The sequence below is a fragment of the Ovis canadensis genome, chromosome 1 (assembly GCF_042477335.2).
Source record: "Ovis canadensis isolate MfBH-ARS-UI-01 breed Bighorn chromosome 1, ARS-UI_OviCan_v2, whole genome shotgun sequence".
Classification (NCBI taxonomy): Eukaryota; Metazoa; Chordata; class Mammalia; order Artiodactyla; family Bovidae; genus Ovis; species Ovis canadensis.
In genome coordinates this window covers 1,644,593-1,667,317 of record NC_091245.1, presented here as the reverse complement: position 1 = coordinate 1,667,317, position 22,725 = coordinate 1,644,593, and the positions used below count along the sequence as shown (strand labels likewise).

The 22,725-nt window shown below is 59.9% G+C and overlaps 1 protein-coding gene across 1 annotated transcript; it reads right to left on the bottom strand.

Moving 5' to 3' along the window:
• Positions 1–1,474: 1,474 nt before the first annotated feature.
• On the bottom strand, positions 1,475–11,530 carry LOC138432551 (putative aquaporin-12B). The gene is made up of 8 exons (XM_069573927.1): positions 10,924–11,530; positions 9,849–9,965; positions 8,532–8,697; positions 7,489–7,559; positions 6,331–6,583; positions 5,439–5,589; positions 4,436–4,583; positions 1,475–1,692 (listed from the first exon to the last, which is right to left on the bottom strand). The coding sequence occupies exons 1-8, from the start codon at positions 11,528–11,530 to the stop codon at positions 1,475–1,477; spliced, it is 1,731 nt and encodes a 576-aa protein (XP_069430028.1).
• Positions 11,531–22,725: the final 11,195 nt, after the last annotated feature.

Here is a 22,725-nt window from a genome sequence, read left to right as displayed (position 1 = left end):
GCAGACTGGTCAGATAAGTTAGAAAGCCATCAAAGGGGCTTAAGCCGAGACATTCTTTTTACATGCAGGGGACTGTTAACTGGTGCCCTAAGTTAATTCCTTTTAGAGGCAGAAGAGTGGAAAGCACAGTACAATAAGGCAGGCAGACTGTGGTTTTGAGGGGTAGATGTTCAGGAAAACCCAGGGGGAACCCCTGAAGCCTGACCCACCTTGCCCATCAGGCCTCTCCGCATGACCTTGTCATGGGTGGGGTCTCCCGTGCTGGCTCCCGGCATCCCTCTGCCCGTGCAGGTGCCCCACCCACGGCCTGGTCCTAGGGTCTTCTCCTGCCAGGAGGCACAGGCCTACCCATTCCCCCACCACTAGCACCAGGCACGCTGTTCTGGGGCCAGGCACAGGGGTGCTTCAGATGGCCCACTAGAGAAGCCGTTTATGTGGCCAAGGCTGCTGGCGGCATCAGGGCCCTTGACCACCACTCCGGTGCCAGGGAGATCAAGCGCAGCCATCTGTCTGTGGCTCAAGCACAGAGCTTCTCCACAGGCCAAGAGCACGGCCACAGCCCCTGCCCCCATTTCCTCTTGGGGCTCTCTGATGGCCAGAGCAGCAGCTGGCCAGCAGAAGGAGGTGGGGCCCTGGCCCTCCATGCCCCCAAACCTGGAGACTGCAGAGTACAATGTCTGTCCCGCCGGGTTCAATCCTGACCACCGGTTCCTTGGGGCTCCTGAAGGGGGGCCCTGCCTTGGAAGACAACCTTGAGCTGCAAGTGAGCTGGGAGCGCCAGACCCTCTGCCTCTCTGTCCCAGCGCACTCCGTGTGCAGTGAAAAGCATCCTGACACAGCTGGTCCAGCCACCCTCCCCAGCTGGTGCTGCCCTCTGCCCTCAGCCACGGAGGCCCAGCTCTGCCTCCAGGAAGACGTGTGCTGCTGGCCGTGGGCACCTCCCCTCACAGAGGCCCAGGGACAGGCGAGGCCTGGGGTTCAGCCTGGTGGCACACTCACTGGAGGAGGGTGGGCTCATTGGCCTGCTGTGTCCTCATCCCTGCCTCAGAGGCCCCCAGAGTCACCGTTCAGGGCTGGTCCCCTTGGGGAATCAGGTGCCAGGGACCAGGCCCTCCCACCAGGTCCAGAGACCACTGCCCCCTGGAGGCAAAGCTGGGGCTCAGCAGGCGGTGTGGGGCTGGGTGTCAGACCACAGAGCCGGGAGGGGCGCTGTCCACGCAGGGAGCTGGCTAGAGCTCTTGACCCGCTCCGAGGCTGTGTCCTGAGGGTGCACCCAAGCCCATGATTTATCAGTATGCTCAGATAAAACCTGCCGTGTGCCTGGCACTGGACTCTGAAATGTGCACCCAGAGCCTCATGGGGCTGCACTCTGGGGTCCTCCATGGAGGAATGGAGAGGAGAGAGGCTGGGAAGTGGGCCAGATAAGATGGTGGGGCTGAGAAGGGGCTGCTCTGAAGGTGGGGAAGGGTGTGCCTCAGAGGAGCAGGAGGCGCCCTGCACGTGGGCCCTGCCATGTGCTGCCGGCTGGACGCTGGATGAGGGTCAGGACAGGGAGCCGCCCTGGGGGGTCCAAGGGGGACATGACCAAGGCCAGGGTGGCATGGGGGACGTCGGGACAGCAGCGGCAGGTGTAGGCCAGGACGCGGACTCCGAACGTGATGAGGGGGTGACGCCGGGACTCCAAGGGACACTCTAGGGGGGCGTGGCTAAGGAGGAAGCAAGAGGGCCTCCAACAGAGAGGGTGCCCGGGTTCCAGTGTGGAGGGGTGTGAGGGCCAGAAGGAAGCAGGGAGAGCCGGCAGCAAGGAGGCGGATGTAGCTGTGACCCTGTAACCAGGAGGGTGCTCTCTGGAGAACAGGGGGCGGACTGCCCGAGCGGTCACGCTGTGTCCTGTCTCAAGGACACCCCCGACCACGGCCCCACCTCACACACTGCGCCTCGCACACTGTGGCGGGAGCCGGAGTCACTGTGCTCGGCGCTGCTCAGCTTGCTGGGCCCGGCCCGGTGTCCAGCATGTGGCAGGGACAGGCTACACAGGCCAGCCCTAGAGGGTGGGCGAGGTCAGAGCCTCAGCGCGGAGGCGCAAGGCCAGGCGGCGGGAGGCGCCCACTTCGCCCCGCCTCTGCTCTCTAGGCCCCGCCCATGAGCAGGCCCCGCCCCTTAGGCTGCACCAAGGAATAGACCCCGCCCCTTATGCCCTGCCCCAGAACTTCTTTCCCAGGAGGTTCTCACTCGGTGGGGCTGGGGTTGACTGGTCCCACCCTCCCCTCCCCAAAGACATTCAGGCTCCAGAAAAAGGGGGCGGCCCTGCGCTAGTGAGGGGCGGGGGCAGAGGCCTGGGCTTTGCCTCCCAGCACACCTGCCTCTCATCGCAGCGTGTCCAGCTGCGATTGAAGTTTCAGTTAATTTACGGAGGGAATGTGAATTCTCACTGTGACCCAGACCACAGGGTGAAAGTAGCCTGCTCGGCAGAGACCCAGCCTGGGCCCGCGGGCAGCTCAGGTCGGGGGGTCGTCCCACCTGCCCGGGTCCTGGGTGCAGGACTGCCCCTGTCTGGGAGGGGGACTGTTAGAACACCACTGCGGGGTGGCTTCCAAACAGCAGGTCCCAAGGCTGGAAGTGGACCTCCGAGCACCCGCCTGGTCCAGGTGCCAGCACGGCCGCTTCGTGGTTCACAGACCATTGTCTGCTGCTGGGTCCTCCCTGGCGGAAGGGATGCAGGAGACCCCTGGCTTCTCTTTCCCAAGGGTGCCGATCCCATTCCGGAGGGCTCCACCCTCATGACCTCATCACCTCCTGAGACCATCACATCCAGCCGGGCTGGGTTAGGCTTCCGACTTTGGAAGTTTGGACATAGACGCCGTGAGCACAGCAAGGGAGCTGACTGAGGCCATCGCCCAGCGTGTACCCAGGACCTAGTCAGCATCGCCGGTGCTGGCGTCCGTGAGGGGCTGCTAAGCATCCGCGTGAGGACGGCTCTGATAGTGAGCTGCCCCTCCCTGCCTTCTCCAGAGACGTGCCCCTCGAGAGAACCAAACCTGAGACCTGGCCGCCTGCCCTCCCAGGAGCAGGAGTGCCTGTCTGCCCTCTCCTCTCCCACTGCCTCTGACTGTCACCCCTCAGCGGCCCTGTCCCCTCCCTGCCGTGGCCTCTGGACCCCTCCCTGCTGTGACCCAGTGTGCCAGGGCCTGCAGGCGCCGACCTCTCTGAACAATCGCCCACTGTCCCATAGTCCAGAGAGTGGTCCTGTGTTCCGGCTGCCCGAGTGCGAATTCAGGTGGCTTCCTCCCAGGCCGCAGAGTTCCGCCTGTATCCTGGGATCCTCGGGTCCAGGGTGACCCCTGACACTGGGTAGAGGTGAGCCCCAGGCTCATTTGAGTATTGAACCCGTACCCTCGGAGTCTGGCCTTATTTCCCAGCCAGATCCCCACCCCTGCAGACCACAGGGGCCCAGAGGCTGGGGAGCTGCCCCATCCCTGGCAGGGCCTGAGCTGTATCCCCACCTTTGGGGGATGGCTGAAACTCCTGAGAGTGACTCCCTGGCTGGGAATGATGGGGGTCAGGGTGGCCTTCCTCAGGCACTCCTTTTCAGACATGAAATTCCGAGGACCGGCCCCCCACCCCCAACTGCTGCCTGAGCAGAGGATAGGGAAGGGCCTGTCATGCCTGTACTCTTCCCCTGAACGACTCAGCAGCGGCTTTCAGCGCTCCTCCTATCTCGTTCCCTGGACTTGCTGCACGGCCCTGTGGGTCCAGACACTGCTGGCCTTGGTCCCTCTATTTGTGACCTAATATCACTGCCAGTGGGTTTCCCAGGCGGCACTAGTGGCAAAGAACGTCTCTGCCAATACTGGCGAACCTCTCCAGCACCACGGTCCAAAAGCATCAATTCTTCGGCACTCAGCCTTCTTTATGGTCCAACTCTCACATCCGTATGTGACTACTCAAAAAACCACAGCTTTGACTAGACGAACCTTTGTTGGCAAAGTGATGTCTCTACTTTATAATACACTGTCTAGGTTTGCAAAAGATTTTCTTCCAAGGAACAAGCGTCTTTTAATTTCATGGCTGCAGTCACCATCTGCAGTGATTTTGGAGCCCAGGAAATTTTGGAGCTGTTTCCACTGTTTCCCCATCTATTTGCCATGAAGTGATGGGACCGGATGCCATGATCTTAATTTTCTGAATGTTGAATTTTAAGCCAGCTTTTTCATTCTCCTCTTTCGTTACCCTAAGAATTATAATTCTATCAGGTCTGCATTTGAGATGTCGTTTGATCGCTTAAACGATAGCAATAAAACCGAAAGAGAAAAACACCAAAATGATTTTAGAAGACAGAATCCTTGCTGTGGGTCTGCATTATTTTATTACCCTTGTTTGCAACAAGATACTGTAATTACTCTTCCCACAAATGGAATAATATTGAAGCACTTACCTCCCAAGAGAAACTCAAAACTCTTAGTGGAGAAAAGCATGTGTCTTGGCCCTGAATCTTCAGAAGCCTGGGGTGGGGGTGTCACCTCAGAGATGAGCCGCTTCCAGGACTCCTTGACTGGAAGCCCTGTGCCCTGCAGTCCCAACAGCTGTGGGTGACACCCAACAGAAGTGAGCGTTAGACTAGAGGGGACAGGAAGGCAAGAGCTGATGAGGCTGGGGTGAAAGTTTGGATGAAAATTGTCAAGTTTGAACATGGGCAGTGTTTGCACCTGCTGTAGCTGAAAGTATTCTGGGAAGACATTCTGTGTGTGACTGGGGCATGTCCCCTACCTAATCCTGTACAACAGGAGGCCTGAAAACCCACCCTTTGGCCGCCATTGATGGAACATTCCAAATGGGGGTCGGTCAGGTGGTCCAGCCCCCAGACGTTATTAATATGAAGGCGTATAGGATGGGATCTCCAGGTTCACTATGTCCCATTAGAGGCTGGAGCGTAGGAAGGATAAAGTGAATTATAAAGTGATAGGAACCACCTTGTGTGGAGCCCAGGAGGAACCTTAGGGCGGGAGTCAGTGAGCGTCCCCCAGCAGTCACCACTGGGGTGCTGGACCGGAACATTTCCCATGGAGATGGCTGGCCCACTAGCCAGCATCAGGTGTGATAGAGACCCCTCCCTGACCCAGGGACACAGAGTAATTACGGAACATCCCATGTGATGCCACAGACCTGCCAGTGGGGAGGTCAGTGACCAGAAGAGTTCCTGAATGAGATGGGAATTTTATTTACCTATTAATACAGGTGCGCTCTCCCAGGGATGTCCATGAACAGGACAGGTGCGTTCTCTCAGCTATGTCCACGAACAGGACAGGTGTGTGCTCCCAGGGAACGTCCATGAACAGGGAGCCTTGTCCCCCCTGCAGTGGCCTTGGGACCCCCTGAGGAGCTGCCAGACACCACCGCCAAGTGAGCAGTGCCCCAGAGCAGCTCTCAGACCACAGGGCCTGCTGGGTTTCCGTCAGTCGAGGGGAATGGACAGCATCCTCTTGCATGGTCCCCGTCTGGTCAAAGAAGGGAAAGCGAATCGGCTCACGGCCGGTACACGCTGTCGCCTCTATGTTGGGTTTTACTGGCTCGTGTGTGGTGGCCAGCAGCCTGGTCATACAGTCATGCAGACGGGCACCGGGAAACTGGTGTTAGGGCCCACGCAGATCGCTATGGAGATTCAAGAGCTGTGTTAAGCTAGGACATTCCAGCACCCATCAGAAGTGCCCCTTCCAGGATCAGAGGTAACTGGAATCAGCAAATGGCTATCCTGGAGCTCTTGCCTAAGGTGGCCCCCCGGGCTCTCAGCATGAGTGGGCATGGGGGCTCTGCAGCCACGCAGAGATAGGCTGATTCCAGACACGGCCTCCTGCACCTGGACAGCTGGGGGCAGGCTCCCCAGGGGAGGACCCCACAAGGCTGACAAGTCAGACTGATGCCCCGTAGCCCCATAGAGTACAAATGGGTCCTGCCAGGAGCGGACGCCGACTCTGGCCTTGGCGTTGTGGGTCCGGTGGGAGATGCAAGCACTCGGCTATACACATACACACACCTGTTCCTTCTCAGCCTCTTCTCAGAAAGCGGAGTAGAGCTCCCCGTGCGCTGCGGTAGGTCCTTGCCGTTGTCTCTTTCATGTACAGTAGTGTGAGTACATTCATCCCAAACCCCGACCTTTCGCCTACGGTGACCTGACGCTTGTTTTCTGTGAGGAGTTTGCTGCTAATGCTGCCCAGCCAGTCCCAGTCTTGGCCATTGAGGAACCTTGTTGTCTGGGTCGCGTCTTTCTGACACACTCCTGCCAGTGTGGGTGTGTTTTGGGGGAGGGCAGGGAGGCAGATGCTCCAGGCTCACCCTGAGCCTCTCCAGCCCCAGGTCCAGAAGCAGCCGTTTCTCCTAGCAGTGCCGGAGGAGCCAGCTCTGGGGGCTGCAGCGCTGCTGGGGTGGGGCTGCTCCGGGGTCCTCTCTGCAGACACAGACTTCTCTCCAGAGGACCCCTCCACCGTGGCAGCCAGGACGGGTGGGGGTGGGCCGGGGCGAGGGAGGGGGCAGCGGTCCAGAGATGAGAGCCCCTTCTGGAGCCGGCCTGGATGCGGGGCCGGGGCATCTGCAGCCCAGGAAGCCACAGGTGGAACCAGGGAGGCCCCGCCCACCAGAGCCGTCCAAGAGCCCCTCCCAGCACCAGCCTGGTCACTCCCTGCCCTCAGAATGGACCGCTCAGACCAGCACAGGGGGCGGGAGAGAAAGGGGTGCAGAGACGGTCCCAGGGCCGCCCCTGGGGCCTCAGCGGAGGGTGGCCCCTCTCACCTGCAGCCAGGTGATGGGCAGACTCTTCACCATCTGAGCCCCAGGGAAGCCCTGCCACAGCTCAGCGCCGTGCAGCAGCCGGGGCCAGCTGTGTGCCCAGGCTGGCTTTGTGGGGCTTACAGACACACTCTTAGAACCTGCTTGTGTGTAGGGGACTTACTATACTTCACTCACAAGAGATTTTGATTGATTGCCCAATTTTCCTGTCTCCCTTTTCTGCAAATTTATTAATTAGCTAATTAAAGTGTATACATTTGGCAACTTCATCTTCCATTAATCAAGCTGAAAGCAGTATCAGTCACTCTGGACAAATATAGGATTGCAATCATTTCTGACAATTTTCAACTTCAAGAAGGACCTTTCTGCTGATGGACCCATTGCTGGGACTGTTCAGAGTGTGAGTCAAGAAGCTGGCTCCCGGTTCGCACGCCATTTCAAGTAGCTCTCTGTGCACTCTTGTCACTGTGTCTTCAATTTTACTGAAAAGTTAATTTTAAGTTGCCGTCCATGTAGTAACTGCTTCGTCAAAGCCTCTTTTCTGTGTAATTTCCTTAAATTTAATTTTTGTTCCCAAGCCTGTGGGTTGTGCTTTGCTATGTTGACATATTTCAGAACAGGGACTCCAAGCTCCTGGAATAATTCTAACGACCCGCTGCTATCGTGTATTGCAGCGCCCACGTTGACGCTTTTCCTGAACTAACTCACCGAACAGCTCCCAGCCGGAGCGCCCGGGGTCCCTGTCCTGGAAGCCTTCGTGCAGGGGCTGTGGGGCCTTTCTGTGGGGAGAGCTGAGTGGCTGCCCCCCACCGGTCCTGGTGCTGCCAGTGAGGACCCCTCTCTCCTCCCAGGGTGACGGCCTCTCACCCCTGTGGCTGCTGCAGTGACCGTCCTCCCAGTGCTGACCCCCTGGGGACAGGGCTGCAGGAACCCCCAGCTGAGGGGCTGTGTTCTCTGTGGGTGGGAGATTCCAGGTGAGCTCCAGTCTTTGGGGAGAAAATGGCTGGGGGCTCCTCCGAGCCTGGGGGAGCCCGGGGTCTGCAGTGACGGCCCTGCTGTGCGTGCCTGGCCACGAGGGCCTTCAGGGCGGCAGCGTGCAGGGGGATGGTGGGGCTGGGTGTCCTGTGGCCCTGCAGCTGCGGGCTCCAGCCACCGCCCTGGCCGTCCCCAGCAGGCCTCGGCGCGGGAGCCGCTGGGCCGCGTCCAGGCTGGCCAGTCGTCAGCACTGGGATAGCCCACCCGTGGTCTCCTCAAGGCCGCTGTGCTCACCCTGGACCGTGGCCTCTCCTCCTCGGTCTTACCTTTGATTTTGGTTGGGAAAGACCGAAGGCAGGAGGAGAAGGGGACGACACAGGGGGAGACGGTTCGACAGCATCACCGACTCAATGGACATCCACTCAATGAGCTTGAGTGGACTGTGGGAGCTGGTGATGGACAGGGAGGCCTGGCATGCTGCAGTCCATGGGGTCAAGAGAGTCGGATGCGACTGAGCAACTGAACAACTGTAGAGAAGAGGCCCCAGAGACCCCCTGCCTCCCCCTGCCTGCCCTTCACCAGCCTGCCAGGCCCAGGGACACGGCAGGTCTTATGGACAGTTTATTGACATGCGGTTTCTGGGGAGAAGGGGCTGGAGGCCTGCCCCCTGCTCTCAGCTCAGGGAACCCCCGGGTCCGGCCATGGTCGGGCCCTAGCTCCCTGCTCAAGGGGTCGGAGCCGGCGTGGCTGGAACTCAGTGGCTGCCCCCCAACTACGGGGGCCCCCATCCTCTGCTCCCCTCTTTAGGCGTCTGGCTGCCTCCAGGCCCCGGGACAGGCCTCCCTCTGGGGACCCGGTACTTGCTCTTCTGACTGTAGAGCAGGTTCCTCTGGAAAAGGCAAGGGAGGCGGCCGTGATACAGCAGGACGGCCAGGAGCATGCCTGCGGGAGAGCGAGGGTCACACAGAGGCCGGGGGCTCCCCGGGCCCGAGACCGCCGGACGCCACACCCCACACCCTCTGCGGACAGGGGCCTGCAGACGGGGCCAGGTCTCGCCCTGGCCCGGCTCCTGCCAGCGTCCGCTCCCATCGGGGCCGACCGCCCGGAGGTCAGTGGGGACCGGGAGCCGTGCGCACTTGCAGGCCATGCTCTGGGCCCCGTGTTCCGGGCACAAGCGCCCCTTCCTCCAGGGGCCATCTCCTGATGCTGGCGTGTCGTCCTCGGGGTGGTGAGCGTGGAGGTGGGGCCGAGGGGGCCGGGGGTCAGGGGTGGGGCCTGGCCGAACCCTCACCCCCAGGTTTTGCCCAGAGCTTCTGGAGTGGAGGACCCTGGACCCCCACCTGGCCGCCTCTCGTCCCCCGCGGGCGGGAGGCCCCCTTGCCTGAACCAACCCGGCGCATGCACACGGGTCCTGGCCCCCCGCCTCCGCCCCTTGCGGCTCCCAAGGGGGTCCTGAGGGCTCCAGTGCCGCCATGGCAGCTTGGGGGTCAAAGGCTGGAGCGGTGTCCCCCGGATCCAGGTCATTCCCTGACCTCGCAGCAGGGCTTCACCTTCGGCAGGTGTGAGCAGTTACATTGAGACAAGGTGTCCCTGGAGCAGAATGGACCCCAACTCCGTGTGACTGCTGTCCTTCTCAGGGGACACGTGGCGGACAGGGAGGATGGGCTGGGATGGGACCGATGTGCCCGCAGGCCCCCGATGCCTGGGGGGGCGGGGAGGAGGCCGCGGTCCCAGAAAGGCCCCGAGCCCGGCTTCCCGCACCCACCTGGGGACAGGTGAGTGGCCTGCTGCCCCAGCCTTCGCTTCACTGTGGTTCCCAGGCCAGCGGCCGAGAGCTCCGAAGGACAGCCCCAGCCCGTCCAGCCGGTGCCCCCGTGGGTTGGGGCCAAAACACTCTATTCCAAATCCCCGCGTCTCCAGCTTCCCTGAGAGGACTCCCCCCCCGCCCCCCGCCCCGGGTACCCTGGGGAAGGCCCCAGGAGCAGCCCCTGCCTCGACCCCGGCCAGCAAGCTCGACGCCCTGTGGGCCACCCCTGTTCCAGAGGACAGCCCGGGCTGGCCTGCCCCCGCCCCCAGGACCCCCAGCCCCTCACCTGTCACGGGGCCCAGCCAGTACACCTGGATGTACTCCAGCAAGCTGTGCCCCGAGCAGCGGAAGGTGACCGAGGCAGCCAGGGTGGGGTTCAGGAAGGCGGACGTCAGGGGCCCGGCTGCGGAGCAGTGCAGACGTCAGTCCTGGCCCGCCTGCGCCACCTCCCCACTGGACCCGCCCACCTACCTGGGGGGCCCGGCTCCACCCCCTGTGCCAACTGGGACACGGGGAGGCGGCCGCCCAGCCCAGGCCAGAGGTCGGGGGTCAGGCAGCAGCCAGACAGGAGTGTCTCCCGACCTCTCACCCCTGCGTGGACTTGACTCCCCAGCCTTTCTCTGCACACCCTACGCCCGCGGAAGGGCATCTTAGAGAGAGACCCAGAGAGGTAGGGAGACACAGGAGAGACAGGGACAGCAAGGAGGAGAGGGACTTGGCCGAACAAAGAAACAGCAGCAGAGAGGGGCGCGGGGCCGGCGGGGGCGGGGGGGCCAGGGAGGCTTCCACAGGGGCTCAGGGACCCACAAGAGCTTGGTCAGGAGGCTTGGCCTGGGCGGGGGGGCAGAGAAGGGGGAGGAGGGAGGAGGAGGGGAGAGGGGAGGAGGGGGAGGAGGGGGGAGGAGGGGCGAGGGGAGGAGGGGCGAGGGGAGAAGGAGGGGGGAGGAGAGGGGAGGCTGGGGGGCTGCCTCGCAGTGACAGGTGGGCCCAGCAGGCAGCGGGCAGGGGCTGAGGAGGAAACAGCAGCCCCAGGCCCCCAGGAGGGGTGACGGAGGACGCAGGGGCTTCCAGACCAGAGCCTGGGCCCTGAGGAAGCAGCAGCCTCCCTCCCACCCGCCGTCCGCCTCCGGTGTCCACCCCCCAGGATGGGCAGGAGCAGCTCGGGGTGTGGACAGACCCAGCCGGGAAGGACTGCCCCACCGGGGTCTGGTCCCTGCCCAGCGCGTTGAGTCCCGCCTGGCTGGCCACCACCCCCAGCAGGTGCCCGGGCAGCGGCCACCCCAGGCCTGGTGGCCCCGTGCTGGCCTGCAGCCCCTCTCCTGGGCGGCCACGCAGCCCCGGGGACAGGCGGCTGGTCTCACCTGTGCCGGCCGCGGCGGTGAGCAGCAGGGCCACGGCCGGCGCCCTGTGGACGGCGCGGCTGCCCTGGAGGCGGAGGAGCGCCAGGTGCAGCAGGAAGGCGCAGGAGCCCTCGAGCAGGGCTCCGTGGGGCGCGGCCGTGCGCAGCGCCGAGCTGCAGTGCGGGTCCATGAGGCTCTGCAGCACGTGCAGGTCGCTGAGCCCCCAGGCCCAGTAGAGCCGCGTCAGGGCGCCGGCCGCCTGCACGCCCAGCGCCTGCGCCACCAGCTCCAGCAGCGTGCTGGGCAGAGAGGCCTCGGCCAGGAGGAACCGCTGCAGGGACACCGTGGGGTTGGCCGAGGCCCCGTCCAGGGTGGCCCCGTGCACCAGGAGCAGCAGGAAGACCAAGGTCAGCAGGAGGTCGGGGCCGAAGCCCAGCGCCCAGGGTCCGAGCTCCACCAGCATCCGCATCTCCAGGCAGCAGGCCCCCAGCTGGGCTGTGCCAGCCGCCTCCCGGGCAAAGTGGGCGTAGGTGCCCCCGGGGAGCAGGGCCTTGGCTGCCCTCCTGACCGCCTGGCAGAGGACGAAGGTGGCGAGGAAGAAGCAGAGGGACACGTTCAGACCAGCCATCGGCCTGGAGGCTCCGGGAGGGCGGGCCGGCAGGGCCTGAGCTGACGTGTCCGGCGGGGAGGGGGCCGTGGGAGCCTCACACCTGCGCCCCCCGCAGCGCCTCTCCGGCCCGCCCCTCAGTCGAGCGTCCTCCGGGGACACCCGGCCCCCCTCAGCCACTCCGGGTGCCGCTCCCCAAAGCCGCCATGTCTTCGTGACTCAGCCAGGGCCCCTGGCTCCACTGGGCAGCTCCTGGAGGGCTCCTGTGCTGGTGTCCACCCGGGGGAGGGTTCCCAGGCACCAGCTCCCTCGGGAGGGCAGCACTGTGCTGGGTCAGGGGCCCCACACAGGGAGCAGGGGCCGCCCTGGCAGGGCTGCCCGGGGCACCTTGGAAGCTGAGCCTGCAGAGACGGACCCACCTCACCTCACACAGTAAGTCCCCTACACGCGAACAGGTTCCATTCCGGGAGCACGTCTGTACGTCCACACAATGGCTACGTAGTTTTGTAACTGTGATAGGCTTATCACACTCTTTACACGAACATACAGTCTATCTATATACACACTAGACAGTCCAGGGGATTCTCAGCCAGAACACTGGAGTGGATTGCCCTTCCCTTCTCCAGGGGATCTTCCCAGCCCAGGGGTGGAATGCAGGTCTCCGCATTGCGGGCAGATTCTTTACCAGCTGAGCTACCAGGGAAGCCCTTTATAATACTCTTTACACAGATAATACATAGAAAACAAACAAAAACATGTTCAGCCTCACAGTACACACGGTGCCTTGAAAAGTGCAGTCGTACGCACCAACAGCCGGCCCACAGGAGCGGGCCCACAGGAGCGGGCACACAGGAGCCAGCCCACAGGAGCGGGCCCACAGGAGCGGGCACACAGGTGCGGGCACACAGGAGCCGGCCCACAGGAGTGGGCACACAGGAGCGGGCACACAGGAGCCGGCCCACAGGAGCGGGCACACAGGAGCGGGCCCACAGGAGCGGGCACACAGGAGCCGGCCCACAGGAGCGGGCACACAGGAGCGGGCACACAGGAGCGGGCACACAGGAGCCGGCACACAGGAGCCGGCCCACAGGAGCGGGCACACAGGAGCCAGCCCACAGGAGCGGGCACACAGGAGCCGGCCCACAGGAGCGGGCACACAGGAGCGGGCACAGAGTGAACAGCAAGAAGCGTTACTGACTGGAGGGGGGGGCGGGGGCGGGGGGGCGGGGGGGGGACGGTGGAGCTGAAGGGTCATCAGCAACAGGAGACCAAGGGTGAGCTGCCGCTTGGCTCACGCCTGAGGCTGACGGGATGGACCTCCGCGCCTCTGGAAGATCGAAGCTTGAAGGTTCCTGAGAAGCGGGCTTACCACCGTGGACCTTCTGCCTGGAGTGTGGGCACGTGACCTGAGTTTCTAGGGAAGAGAGAAGTTCGAAGTGAGTCTGTCTTGAGCAAAATGGCCGCTTGGGGGCTTCGGCGGCTTCCGGAAGGCCCCGGCACATGGTGAACTTGGAGGAGAGGGTCTGATCCAGGCAAGTGGGGTCCCCTGTGAACCCCTCTCCACACCCCACTCGAGTCCAGGTGAGCGCCTGGCCTGAGGACGTCCCTGGGCCCTGCCCCCCAGTTCGGAGGGACTGGAAGCCCGGCGCTCTGCCCGTGACTCTGCTGGACGCCGGCTGGGCTGCAAGGACAGATGGCCCAGGTTGTGGTCATGGTCGCTCCGCCGTGACCTCAGGCTGAAGGAGCAGGGCCCCTGCGTGTGTCAGGCCACCGCGGGCCCGGCGGCCACTGTAGGCCGAGAGGACAGGCTGAGAGAGGCTCAGAGGATGTGGAGGGGAGGCCCGAGCCAGGCAGGGGGCCCTGGGGGTGCGCAGTGCCCTCGCCTACAGGCCTGAGCTGGAGCAGAGAGCAGGAGCCGGCTGTGGAGGAGGCTCCCAGGGGAGGGGGTCTAAGCCAGAGGCCTGGGGAGCTGCTGCTGAAGGTCAAAGTCAAGGTCTGCAGGACAAAACCACACCTCACAGGGGCCAAGGAGCGGGTGCAGGGCAGCAGAGGGGTCACTGGGCAGGGGCCCCCGGGGAGACAGGCAGCTGGCCCCAGCGTGCCCCTGCAGAGAGGTCACCGGGCAGGGGCCCCCGGGGAGACAGGCAGCTGGCCCCAGCGTGCCCCTGCAGAGAGGTCACCGGGCAGGGGCCCCCGGGGAGACAGGCAGCTGGCCCCAGCGTGCCCCTGCAGAGAGGTCACCGGGCAGGGGCCCCCGGGGAGACAGGCAGCTGGCCCCAGCGTGCCCCTGCAGAGAGGTCACCGGGCAGGGGCCCCCGGGGAGACAGGCAGCTGGCCCCAGCGTGCCCCTGCAGAGAGGTCACCGGGCAGGGGCCCCCGGGGAGACAGGCAGCTGGCCCCAGCGTGCCCCTGCAGAGAGGTCACCGGGCAGGGGCCCCCGGGGAGACAGGCAGCTGGCCCCAGCGTGCCCCTGCAGAGAGGTCACCGGGCAGGGGCCCCCGGGGAGACAGGCAGCTGGCCCCAGCGTGCCCCTGCAGAGAGGTCACCGGGCAGGGGCCCCCGGGGAGACAGGCAGCTGGCCCCAGCGTGCCCCTGCAGAGAGGTCACCGGGCAGGGGCCCCCGGGGAGACAGGCAGCTGGCCCCAGCATGCCCCTGCAGAGAGGTCACCGGGCAGGGGCCCCCGGGGAGACAGGCAGCTGGCCCCAGCGTGCCCCTGCAGAGAGGTCACCGGGCAGGGGCCCCCGGGGAGACAGGCAGCTGGCCCCAGCGTGCCCCTGCAGAGAGGTCACCGGGCAGGGGCCCCTGCGGAGACAGGCAGCTGGCCCCAGCGTGCCCCTGCAGAGAGGTCACCGGGCAGGGGCCCCTGCGGAGACAGGCAGCTGGCCCCAGCGTGCCCCTGCAGAGAGGTCACTGGGCAGGGGCCCCTGCGGAGACAGGCAGCTGGCCCCAGCGTGCCCCTGCAGAGAGGTCACTGGGCAGGGGCCCCCGGGGAGACAGGCAGCTGGCCCCAGCGTGCCCCTGCAGAGAGGTCACTGGGCAGGGGCCCCCGGGGAGACAGGCAGCTGGCCCCAGCGTGCCCCTGCAGAGAGGTCACTGGGAAGGGGCCCCCGGGGAGACAGGCAGCTGGCCCCAGCGTGCCCCTGCAGAGAGGTCACTGGGCAGGGGCCCCTGCGGAGACAGGCAGCTGGCCCCAGCGTGCCCCTGCAGAGAGGTCACTGGGCAGGGGCCCCCGGGGAGACAGGCAGCTGGCCCCAGCGTGCCCCTGCAGAGAGGTCACTGGGCAGGGGCCCCTGCGGAGACAGGCAGCTGGCCCCAGCGTGCCCCTGCAGAGAGGTCACTGGGCAGGGGCCCCCGGGGAGACAGGCAGCTGGCCCCAGCGTGCCCCTGCAGAGGGGGAGGGGGCCCTGAGCACAGGAGCCAGGGTCTCTGCAGGCAGAGGCCTCACGGCCAGCCACTGCTGCCGGGGAAGGGGTCCAGGTGATGCCCCCTTAAGCCCGCCTGGAGGCCCCCGGCCCTGCTCCCCTGCTGCTCTGTCCCTCACATCCCCGCCGGCCCCTCCCTCCTTCCCAGGGGCTCGGCTCCAAAGATGGAAGTGAAGGTCACTCAGTCGAGTCTGACTCTGTGTGACCCCGTGGACTATCCAGTCCAGGGATTCTCCAGGCAGGAACACTGGAGTGGGCAGCCTTTCCCTTCTCCAGGGGATCTCCCGAACCCAGGTCTCCCGCGTTGCAGGTGGAGTCTTTACCAGCTGAGCTACCAGGATGAAAGAACTGCCCTCCAAATCAGGGTGAGTTTCCTCCCGAGGAGCTCGGCCGCGCGCGGAGCTGCAGGGTGCTGCGCGGGAGGCTGAGGGCCGGGCCTGGCCTTTCACTGCTGGCCGCGCCCACGCGAACCTGCCTCCTGCAGCAGTGCTGGTTTCCACACCCGACGCCCTGCTCCCGACGGCGCCCCAGCTGGGGACGCGTCTCCCCGAGCAGGTCACTGCACTTCTAATGTGGGGGGTGGGCTCGAGACCAGCTGAGGCTTCCGTTCTGCCCCCACAAGCACTCCTGCTACGCAGAGGGGCCCTGCCATCTGACGCTCCCATCCCCCCCCCCCCGTCACAGGTCCATCTGATGTCTTTCCCCACCAGGCTCTCGTCCCCCCACAGCCCAGGCCTGGGCAGGGGAAGCAGGGGGCAGAGACCTGCCGCTTAGGGACAGAAACTGACTGTTTCAGCTTTCCTGGCAGAAGACCTTGGGTTCAGAACTCTCCTGGAAGTGGGAAGGTGTCTGGTGCCCGCGTCTCCCCACCCTCACACCCCGGGAGAGGAGTGGGGCTAACCCAGCAGGAAAGTCCTCAGGGCCCTGACCTCATCCAGGAGGCGGACACGCCCCCAGACTCCAGCCTGCCGGTGGGGTGTCTGTCTTTCCCTTCTGGCAGGCCCCCACCCTCTCCAAGGAGCAGGGAGCCTTTTGGACGCCATAGCGACCTGGTGCACTGAAGCCCGTGATAAAAGAAACGCTCATGGACTGAGGCGCTGGGAAGTCATTCTGGCTTTTATCCGAGTTAACTTGTCTTAAAATTGATGTTTATTGGAATGCAGTTGCTTTATGATGCTAATTTCCACTGTGCAGCACAGTGAACCAGCTATACACACGCACATCTCCCCCAGTCAACTTGAACTTGATGCCAACTGGAACAGCCTGTTTGTGGCCCAGCAAAGACACTTTGTACATCTGCTTTAATCATTAAAGGGAAGGGCGCACCGACCAGAAGGGAAGAACGTCCGGGGCCTCCCTGGCGGCTCAGTGGTAAAGAACTCACCCGCCCGTACCGGAGACGCGGGTTTGATCCCTGTGTCCTGGAGATCCCATGTGCCTCGGAGCAACTAAGGCGGTGCTGCGTGACTGCTGAGCCTGCGCTCTCAGCCCCGGAGCCTTGGCTGCTGAAGCCGACGTGCTCTAGAGCCCGTGGTCCACGGCAAGAGAAGACACCACACTGGGAAGCCCGAACACGGCAGCTAGCCTGGGCTGCAACGAACACTCAGCACAACCGAAAATAAATGAATAAATAAAAACAGAGGGTGGGGTGGTGGGATGGCATCACCAACTCGATGGACATGAGTTTGAGCAAGCTCCAGGAATTGGTGATGGACAGGGAGGCCTGGCGTGCTGCAGTCCTTGAGTTTGCAAAGAGACACAACTGAGAACTGAAAACAAAGAACGTCCAAATTAAAAACAAAGGTCAAATGCTTCCCTTCCTGGCTCTTCTTTAACAATAAGACTCCCTCCCAGGTGCCGAGGACAGGCTGACTTGCTGTGGAGTACGCGCTGGTCTGTTTTTTGAAAACTTGAAGGGATACAGGGCTTCCCAGGAGGCACTAGCAGTAAAGAACCCTCCTGCCGACGCAGGAGAAGCAAGAGGTGAGAGCTCGATCCCCGGGTCGGGAAGGTCCCCTGGAGGAGGGCACGGCAGCCCGCTGCAGTATCCTTGCCGGGAGAATGCCAGGGACAGGGGAGCCGGGTGGGTCTGAAGGGCCGCATCCCTGGCTTGTTGGATGGTCTCTGTCCCGACGGGTTATAGAATTGCTCTGGAGCACTCCCTCCGAGTGGTCTGGGAAGCTCTTTCCTGGACGATCGTCTTCAGTTTGGGTTCCGTAAAGCTCTCTTCTCTTCCTGTTACAGATTATCAATGGTCTTCGTGGACCCCGCGTTTCCCTCAGGCTCACACAGAGCGTGAGTGCCTGCGGGGACCTCCCGTCCACCTCGGAGCCCTGGGCCTCCGCCTTACCCGTTGGCCACCCGCGGCTCCCCCATGGGGCCTGGTCTCCAGGCAGCCAAGGTCCGCCCAGGTCAGAACACAGAGCGCGTGAGCGCCAGAAATCCTGCCTGGAGTTGGATGGTAATCCACACTGAGTCATCAGCCTGAACTGGCTGTATTTCTAGATACTTCACATTTTTAGATAAAACGTGAATGGTGTGCAGCACACCTATCTTCAGAGTGAACTCTCACCCATGAGATGCACAGACGCAGGCCACCCACGCCTTTACCCCGGCGGGAGCAGAGTGCGCTCTCAGAAAGCCCCGTCCCTTCCAGTGGACCCCGCCCCTAATCGGAGGCATCTGGCTTCCTGCTTTGGGTCATCGGAGGCTTGGGGACCGTCCCATGTAGCCCAAGTCCTGCGTCTGCCCTGCGTCTCCACGTGCGGCTGGCAGGGAGGTGGGCTGCTTTTGTTTCCAGTGTCAGAGTTTTGAGCCTACTTAATTCTGAATGGGATTCCATTTCATGGCTGAACCACGATTTGTTAATCCATCTTTCTGATAGTGAACAAACATTTAGGTTTTCTTCCATTTTCCCCTACAATACAAATAAAGCTGCTCTCAGTAAGTTCATATAAGTCCTTATAGACAAATGCTTTTGGTTTTGGGGGGGGGGGGGTGGTAAGTAGCTAGAGAATCTTTCTAAACCACAGGGCAGGACAGTACTTGATTCTGTGAAGCTCTCTTGCTACTTCCCACAAGGTGGTTGTAGCATTCACACTCCCAGGAGCATTCTAATGGCAGAAAGTGAAGAATTTAAGAGCCTCTTGATGAGGGTGAAAGAAGAGAGTGAAAAAGCTGGCTTAAAGCTCATCATTCAAAAAGCTAAGATCATGGCATCCAGTCCCATCACTTCATGGCAAGTAGATGGAGAAAAGGTGGAAACAGCGGCAGATTTTTTTTAGGCTCCAAAATCACTGTGGACAGTGACTGCAGCCACGAAATTAAAGGACGCTTGCTCCTTGGAAGGAAAGCTATGACAAAACTAGACAGCACATTAGAAAGCAGAGACATCACTTTGCCTACAAATGCCCGTCTAGTCAAAGCTGTGGTTTTTCCAGTGGTCATGTATGGATGTGAGAGTCGGGGCATCAAGAAGGCTGAGTGCTGAAGAATTGATGCTTTTGGACTGTGGTGTTGGAGAAGACTCTTGAGAGTCCCTTGGACTGCAAGGAGATCCAACCGGTCCATCCTAAAGGAGATCAGTCCGGGTGTTCACTGGAGGGAATGATGGTGAAGCTGAAACTCCAATACTTTGGCCACCTGATGCGAAGAGCTGACTCATTGGGAAATACCCTGATGCTGTGAGGGATTGGGGGCAGGAGGAGAAGGGGACGACAGAGGACAAGATGGCTGGATGGCATCACCGACTGAATGGACATGGGTTTGGGTGGACTCCAGGAGGTGGTGATGGACAGGGAGGCCTGGCGTGCCGCAGTCCATGGGGTCAGACATGACTGAGTGACTCAGCAGCAACAGTAGGAGCAAGATGGGAGACGCCTGGTGTCCACACATGCGATGCCTGAAGATCCCCGCAGTCTCTCCCCTTGGTGTCGCTCTCTCTGGGGCGGGAAGCTGCATTCCCCTGATGACAGCTGATATGAGCACATTGTCAGGAGCCTACTTACTGGTCATTCAAATGCTTTTTGTTTTTTGCTGAGTGGTGTATCTTTTTCATTATTGAGTTATAATAATTCTTCCCATGTTCTGAAGACAAGTCCTTTGTCCTATCATTGTTTTCCAAGTATTTCCTCCAAGGTCCTCTTATGCTGTGCTTAGCTGGTCAGTCGTGTCCGACTCTCTGCGACCCCATGGACTGTATCCCACCAGGCTCCTCTGTCCATGGAATTCTCCAGGCAAGAACACTGGAGTGGGTTGCTATGCCCTTCTCCAGGAGACCTTCCTGACCCAGGGATCGAACCTGGAACTCCTGCATTGCAGGACGATTCTGGCTCAGATGGTAGAGTCTGCCCCAGTGCAGGAGACCCAGGTTCGATCCCTGGGTTGGGAAGATCTCCTGGAGAAGAGAATGGCTACTCACTCCAGTGTTCTTGCCTAGAGAAGCCCATGGACAGAGGTGCCTGGTGAGACCCAGTCTGCGGGGTCACAAAGTGCCAGGGTCCAGCCCTGGTGGATCCAGGGAATTCAAAGGGTGGACAGAGTCGGCAAGGAGATATTTATTTAATTAGAAATATAAGATTAGATTAGGAAAGAATAGTGTAGTAGGAAAATTAGTGGAGAAAAGAGGCTGAATAACTTGGTTTACGTGGAGAACTAATAAAACCTCAAGACAAGAGGTTTGCACCATCTATGTTAGGCCACCGGCACCCGTTTGAATAGTGGAGGGTGCCCCGCCTTGGGCTCCCTTTCGCGTGGGTCTTAGAAGCCAGGGCAAGTAAGTAGACGTGGCAAGCCTCCGTGCCCCAGATGGGAATTCAGCCAGAAATTAAGGAAGACATGGGGAGACCAAGCTGCTTCGGTGAGCGAGGCCCCAATAACTTTATTTTTTAAAAGACTTTTACACCTTTTTCACAAATGATGTTGTGTACATTATCTTCTGGCCTTGGAGGCCTGTGAAACATTTTAAGACCCTCTTTTGATAAAGGCTGCTCAACCAGAAAACTTATTTTCCCTTGAAGTGTTTTTTCTTTATATTTCTAATCTATGTCAGCCTCAGAAAGTATCAAACAAAGTTACATTTTCACTGAAGCAAAGGTGCAGTAAGTTACAACAAAGAAAGAACCAATCAGCTCAAAAGCCTGATGTGGTCGGTTTCAAGGCTACACTTGTTTTTTCTTACATTCTAACTATGTTAACAAATGTGCTCCCAGGTGCACAGTGGGTAAGAGATACGGGAACTTAGCAACTAGCATTGGCCCTATAATGAAATCCTACATCAGCGCTACTCTAATAACTTTTAGCTCTTTGAAAGGCTCTCTGTTTTAGGCTTCCCGTGCCTCTCACAGCTGGGGGGCTGTAAGCAATCACATGCGTAGTTGTAAAAGTCCAGGTAAGGCAAGCTGGAGAGCCATCAGAGGGGTTTGAGCTGAAACGCTCCTTTCAAATGCAGAAGACTGAAGCCCTAAGTCAACTTTTCCAGAGAGTGTCAGAAGAGTGGAAAAGCACATTACAGTAAAATCAGGCCGACCTTGGTGTTTGGGGGTGAATGTTCAGGAAAACTCAGGGGACCCCTGAATCCAGATCACACCTTTGCGTTTTGTCGGGCTTCCTTCCTCATGACCTTTGCCGTGGGCGGGATTCCTCACCCTGGCTCCCGGCAACAAAGAGCTGGACATAACTGAGCGGCTAACACTTCCTTTCTTCACCATCTGAGCCACCCGGGAAGCCCAGGTCCTAGTCATTTCTTAGCACTGATAAGTACTTGTAGAAGTTTTAGTTTTGTGCTTTGCGTTTAGGTCCAAGATCCACTTTGACTTAGCGTCTGAATGTTTGTGAGAAGTGTAAGATCTGTGACCAGATTCTTTAAAATGCTTTTTGCTCGTGGGCGTCCCTTTGCCCCAGCCCCGTTTGCTGAGAGGATTGTCCTGTTGCCCTGAACAGCCCATGTTCCTTTGTCAAAATCAGCTGACTCTGTGTGTGTCCATTTCTGGGCTCTCCTGTACCCTTACTGCCTGTCTGCTCCTTCACCAGCATCACACTACCTTGATTTTTTAAGCATTTGTTTTTATCTATTTAATTGTGGCAAGCAGGATCCTCGATCTTAGTTGTAGCATGCAAACTCTTAGCTGTGGCATGTGGGATCTCGTTCCCCAACCACGGATAGAGCCTGGGACCCCAACACTGGGAGGGTGTCTTGGCTGCCGGACCACCAGGAAAGTCCCCATCTGGCTGGCACCCCAGCAGCATGACTGGGGAGGCTGAGTCTGTGTGCGCCCTAAGTTGCTCCAGTGGTGTCCAGCTCCTTGCAAACCTAGGGACTATAGCCTGCCAGGCTCTTCTGTCCACGGGAGGCAAGTATACTACGGTGGGTTGCCATGCCCTCCTCCAGGGGAGATTCCCAACCCTGGGACTGAACCTGGATCTCCTGCACTGGCAGGCAGGCTCTTCACTGCTGGCTCCACCGGGGAAGCCCTCCTGAGTCTATAGGGCCAACCAGCAAAGCTCATGTCTTCTCAGCAGCGAGTCTCGCGGTCAGTGAACACAGAATGTCTGTTTACTTACACCACTGATTCATCAGAATTTTGTTGTTTTCTACATCAGATACTGAGCATATTTTAATTTTCACCTATCTTTTTTTTTTAAACCTTCTCTCCTTTTTTTTTTTTTTTTTGGCAGTACTATAAATGGTGATTTTAAAATTTCAAATTCCAGCTCTTTGTTGCTGGTACACAGGCAGGCCATCGACCTTTAATTTTGATTCTATATTGCCCCCCTTGGGGCATCAATGAGTAGTTGCTTTAAACATCTGGTGTCTATTTCTCGAAGGCACACTCCGTCACTTCTCTGGGGTGGATGCCCAGCAGCAGGACTCATGAGGCATATGAAAGTGTACACTTAACTTTCTAAGAAAGCCCCAAGCCCTTGTCCGGAGTGACTGAAGCTTTTGTAGTCTCACAAACAGTGAAGCATTCAGCTGCCGCTTCTCACCAACACGCGACGTTCTCAGGTTTTGTAGCTTGTTTTTGATTTCAGCTCTTTAGTATATGAGTAGTGGCAGTGTCTAGCATTTTTAAGTTGGGTGGTTGTTTTTTTTTTTCCTATCAGAGACTTTGGAGGATTCTCAGTGTATTCTGGAGACAAGTCTTGGGCCAGAGGTATGATTTGTGAATATCTTCTCTGCATCTGCAGCTTGTCTTTTCATTTTCCTTCACAGAGCAAAAGCTTCTTCACCGTCATAAAGTTCAACCTTGCATTTCTTTCCTTGTGAATAGAGCTTTTGGTGTCATGTCCAACAACACCATGCCTAGCTTTGTATCCTGAAGGTTTCCTTGTGATATTATTTTCTTCTGGAAATTTTATAGATTTAGATTTTACGTAAAATTTTGAGTTACTTTTTGTATAAGGTGTTAAGTTTATATTCATTTTAAAAGACGCATCGGAGTCCATCTGTTCCAACATTATTTGTTGAAAGTCTATCCTTTCTCCATTGATTGCTTTAGCATCTTGTAAACAGCGTCAGCTTGTTACATTTGTGTGTGTGTGTGTGTGTGTGTGTGTGCGTGTGTCCACTTCTGGGTTCTCACATGTGCTGCACTGATCTGTGCGTCTGTTTCTTCACCGATACCACACTGTCCTGGAATCTAGGAAAATGGCACAACTGGCGTTTTGCGGGTCAGGAATAGAGATGCAGACGCAGAGAACAGATGTGCGGCCGCGGGGCGGGCGGGAAGCGGAGTGTGCGACGAGACGAGCGATCAGGACTGACGCACACACACCACCGGCGTAAAACAGAC

Coding starts and splice junctions, on each gene's coding strand:
- LOC138432551 (XM_069573927.1), bottom strand. CDS start 11,530: ATGGCTGGTCTGAACGTGTCCCTCTGCTTCTTCCTCGCCACCTTCGTC. Junction 9,966..10,923: donor CACCGCCGCGGCCGGCACAG/GTGAGACCAGCC, acceptor ACTGCTCCGCAG/CCGGGCCCCTGACGTCCGCC. Junction 7,560..8,531: donor AGCAGAGGATGGGGGCCCCC/GTAGTTGGGGGG, acceptor CTCTCCCCACAG/AAAGGCCCCACAGCCCCTGC.